The 4,746-nt window shown below is 29.4% G+C and overlaps 1 protein-coding gene across 1 annotated transcript; it reads right to left on the reverse strand.

Moving 5' to 3' along the window:
• Positions 1-365: 365 nt before the first annotated feature.
• LOC119664934 (methenyltetrahydrofolate synthase domain-containing protein-like) lies at positions 366-4,385 on the reverse strand (the record flags this gene model as incomplete). Its single annotated transcript, XM_038074277.1, is given in 7 exon segments — positions 366-947; positions 1,009-1,222; positions 1,289-1,357; positions 1,428-1,775; positions 2,888-3,063; positions 3,936-4,136; positions 4,215-4,385. Coding segments are annotated over 7 exon segments (1,472 nt in total), but the record flags the coding sequence as incomplete, so codon positions are not given.
• Between the last annotated feature and the right edge of the window lie 361 nt (positions 4,386-4,746).

Genomic DNA, 4,746 nt, shown 5'->3' on the forward strand with positions numbered 1-4,746 from the left:
AGAATGAAAAACTTACAGTTTAAAATTAATCATTTAATTTCATGAAAAAAGCAACAAATCCAAATTGTTGATATAAGTTTTGTTAGTTCAATGTATTCTTGTTAAGTTTCGTTTTAACTTTTTTTTATGTGTTTTTAATTCGTTTTTGATTTTTTTTTTTAGATTTTGAAAATTTAGTTATTTTTGTTCTATTGTTTCAGTTTAATAAAAGAAGATATATTATGAAATTTCAAGGATAAAAAGGCGTGAAGTGGACAAAACTACACTAGGCAGTAACAGATCAACTGTTTCAAGTCTGCGTAGTTTGTCATAAATTGATTAGGGCACTTGGAATTGCGTTATTTTTTAATTTTTGTTCGTTGGAGTTAAATTCAACATTAATATTGGCATAGAATCAGCAATTATGTTATTAACCTAAGTAATAGAAATTTGCTGTAAATTGTTGCATAAAATTGTAATAATTGAATTGCGATTGCTTAAATACTAATTTTTGTTTTTTATCTATGGAACACATCCATTTTTTTGTTTTCAGTTTCAAAAAGAATCACAACAATTAAATTAAAGCGTTTGTTTAACAATTTCGTTTTGTTACATACGTAATTCCAAGATTCCTAATCAAACGAGCAGCCGTTTTAAAACAGCTTGAAATTCATACTATACAGTGGTGGTGTCTACAGACTCAATACGTGTAGCACCAGCCTCACCACTCTCATCTGTAGCACCATTCTTCTTTTTATCATCGAACTTAATTAGCTTAACATTAACATTAACAACTTTGGTCGATGGAGCCTTATCAGTTTGTGGGGTATCACCATTGCCACTGTTATCTTCAGTATTAACAGTCAATGAAAGCTCGTTCAATGAGTTTAGCACCTTATTGATGTCATCTTCAGTGCTGGGAGTGCCATTACGATTACCAAAGTGTAAAAAGCATTTACCCCTGTGTCCTAGATATCACAGTAAACATTAAAACAAGATTCGAATATTATTACAAACGTTTAAACTTACCCTTCCAGGTGATGTAGAGTGGATTGCATTCACGCTTGCGCAATTCGGTCTTGAGATCTTTAACGCGCACTTCACGTGATATATTAGATAATTTAATGCAAAAATCACGGGAGGGACGATTACTTGGTTTATGCTTGCGTTCAGGACGATCACCGCCAGCACCACCTCTACGATCCTGGCTTTTTCCTTCAGCAGCAGATTGATCACCTTCAGACTATACAAAAATAAAAAATAACAATGTTAACAATTTTATACAACTTTATGATATAATATTTTGTACCTTTGTTGGACGGCGTCTGCGGTTAAAGAAACGACGTTGACGACGGGGATTGCGTTTCTGTTGGTTTTCCTGTTAACAAGAATAATTATACAATAATTAATAATTTATAAGTGTGTACATAAATGTTTTTTATATTTACATTGCCTTGCTGTTCGGTGTCAGTTTGAGATGTAGCACGACGTGGATATCTACGTCCACCAACGCGACGACGATAAGTTTCACGACGGCGATTGCGATTAACTTGATTTTGTTCGATATCGGTATCCTCATCCTTAAGTGTGATTTCTTTACCAGCTTTAATCTGAAAGTCTTTGAGGGCCTGCAAGGATGTTACAATTTTAATGCGACGCTCAGAAAGCAACTCCCAATAAATGCCAGTGGGACGTGGTAAACGATTGGTAACACGTATAACTTCAGTGGGAGTTACAATCAAATCAACTGGTGTATCATATTTTTGAAACAAATTGGTGGGCAAACTATCAACGACCTAAAAATAAAAATATATATATATAATAAGCTATTTGATTCATAATCGTCTAACAATAGCATTCAAATGATATAATCTCTTATTTAAACATAATATATAAAGTAAAAGTTGCCCCTCGAACAATATGCTGTCTTTATAATGTTGACAGCTGAAGCCACGTCTACAGTTTTTATTAAATTTTCTTCTTTAACTTAATGTAAATGTAAGATATTCACATATTAATAAAGAAAGGACGAATTATATAACTAATAACTAATCCATAATTTAATAAAAAATTTATAATAGATATGTTGCATTAACCGGGGTAATCCTCCCTTTTTTGCGAACGGTGATATTACGATGGTAGTACTGACGGATTCATAGGTCAATAATAACGACTGACCATTGTTGAATAAAAGTATATTATTATTGATATTATTTAAAATAATTATTTTTAGTTACTATTATTTGCTCACTAGTAACAGAAATGGCACAATATAAATAGAGGTTACAATATACAAATATTTGAGTAAAATCCAATTGAATTAAAGAAATATTTTTAGTATTTACACCAGTACGATTACCATCTAGTAGCAGAAATCTTTATACTCTATATAACATTACCAAGTATATAATCAGAAATTATTTCAAATCGAAACTCAGTATTGCATATCGAATATCTGACTGGAACTAAACAAACTTACAAGACTTGGTATCTGCTGGTAAAAGATATGTAAGAATCTTTAAAATCACAACTTAAAATTTGATGTATATTATATAAATACAGCCAAATTCCTTTCAAGTTAGGAAATAAAATTTATTTTATAATTGAAATTGTGGTTTTTTGTAAAAAACTGTATATACTTTATATTTTACGAATAAATATGAAGTATCGTACATTGTTAAATAAGTTATCAACTACTATGATAAGAAAACTAGCTAATATAATATAAATTAATATATATATATATTGTATAATATAAATTTTTAAATGCAACAATTTAAAGCAACACTTAAAATACCTTATTATATCATTCTTATTTTTTTAAACAACGTATTGTTTGGTTATTGTTTTTTCAATAATATATTTTTATAGTTAAACTATTAACTATGTTGTGTCATCTTTATCTTACCTGGATATCATGAACGAGTGTAACAATTATTGTCTCTGGAGTTATTGCACCACTTTCAATAAGTACACCAACAACAAGGTCAGCGAAACCATTGCCACGTCCAATTCGATAACCATCACGCGATACAACAACAGAACCAATAACAACCATGTCTAGCTTAACCTTATCATCAAGATCTGAAATATTTCAAACAAAATTGTTACAAGGTTTACAGATAAATAAATATAAATAAATAAAACATGAAAACCTAATACAAGAATTTAAAATTCTTTAATTTTTAATTTCTGCGTTTAAATATTTACTTAAGTATTTATATATATGTATTTAGTTTCTATAAATGTAGGCAGACCTACTATTAAATGAATCTTTTAATAAAACAATGTAAATCGAAACTATATAAGTCAATATTTTTTTGCCAATATATTATACGTTAGCCGATTTCATCTTGTAGCTTTTAAAGCATATATAAAACAAACTATTTTTTATATGGAATAGGACACATATATTATGCTAGCTGAGGTTTTGGGGTATTTATGAATAAACCTCATTTAAACAAGAAACAGACACGGCCCAAGAAAGATGTATTAATATAATAAGATTAATGTAATAGAAAAAAAGCTTAAAAAATGATAAATTCAAACCATACTTTACTTTGTACAATATTGTATTACTATGCATATTATATAAAATATTGTATTTATACGAACGAATAGTATAGGAACAGTTAACGTACGGGCCAGTGGACTAATTAACACTGACTCTGAGTTTCAAATTCGATAGGGTACAAATTCAACCCTTGATACTCGCAGTCTAAAAAATTATTTATGAATAATTAAATATAAGATACATTTTCAAAAAAACCACAGATGAGAGGTACGGTACTTCGCAATACTCGAAGCAGCTGTATGGTCAGCCAAAAATACAATTGACTAAAAAGAAGATTTTCGTTACTACTATACTATAATTCCAAAATACATTACATCAAAGTAATAACTAAATGACCAAATTTTTAACTAACATTTTTAACCCGAACTATTATTAGACTTACGTATTTCAGTGCGATGCTGTTGAACATCTTGAACACGTAAACATTTCTTTTTTTGTTCCTCAGTAGCATTTTCAGGTACATCAACCTTAAGGACAATTGCGTTAGATGCACGAGTTGCAGGCAAGTAAAGATTCTTGTCAGCAAGCAAAACTTGTAATTTGACAGCATGTAAAGAGCGATCCATGTTGACTTGGATATTCTCTATATTTTCAAAGAAAAAAAAATAATGGTTATAATTTTATCAACATTTTATGCATATTACTTTATTTTAATACTTACGAGCATTTTTAAAATCGTCAGTCTCAGTCAAAAGTGTGGCAGCCTTATCGCTTTGCAGAAAATTGGGAATAGAATTGAAAATAGCGCTATAACGTACACCACACTTGTTCTCACTGAATTTCTTCCAGGTTTGAACACGGAGAGAACGCTTTGTTGGTTCTGCGGGTTGTGCTAAAAAAAGATCACACAAAAATTAATTTAAAAAAAAATAATATGTATACATTTGTATGATATAATTATTAAAATTTTTATAATTTTATAGCATCAAGTGCTCCAATTTTTGTTTTTTTTGCCATTTAATTAGTCATCAAATTAATTTGTAACACATAAATTCAATGGCAATATAATTTATTAATATTTCAGTTGTTGTTGTTGCTGCTGCATTGGCTCTGTGTGTTTGTTTATATTTATTAATGCATTGCGTATAAAGCTAAAAATAATTTTACTAAATTTTGTTTATTTTTTGTCTTTTTTTGCGATAAAAATACGAGCGAAGTAAATTAATGACAATGAGGAGTGGTGTACAATTTCA

Source organism: Teleopsis dalmanni, unplaced genomic scaffold, assembly GCF_002237135.1.
Source record: "Teleopsis dalmanni isolate 2A unplaced genomic scaffold, ASM223713v2 unscaffolded_contig_2995, whole genome shotgun sequence".
NCBI lineage: Eukaryota > Metazoa > Arthropoda > Insecta > Diptera > Diopsidae > Teleopsis > Teleopsis dalmanni.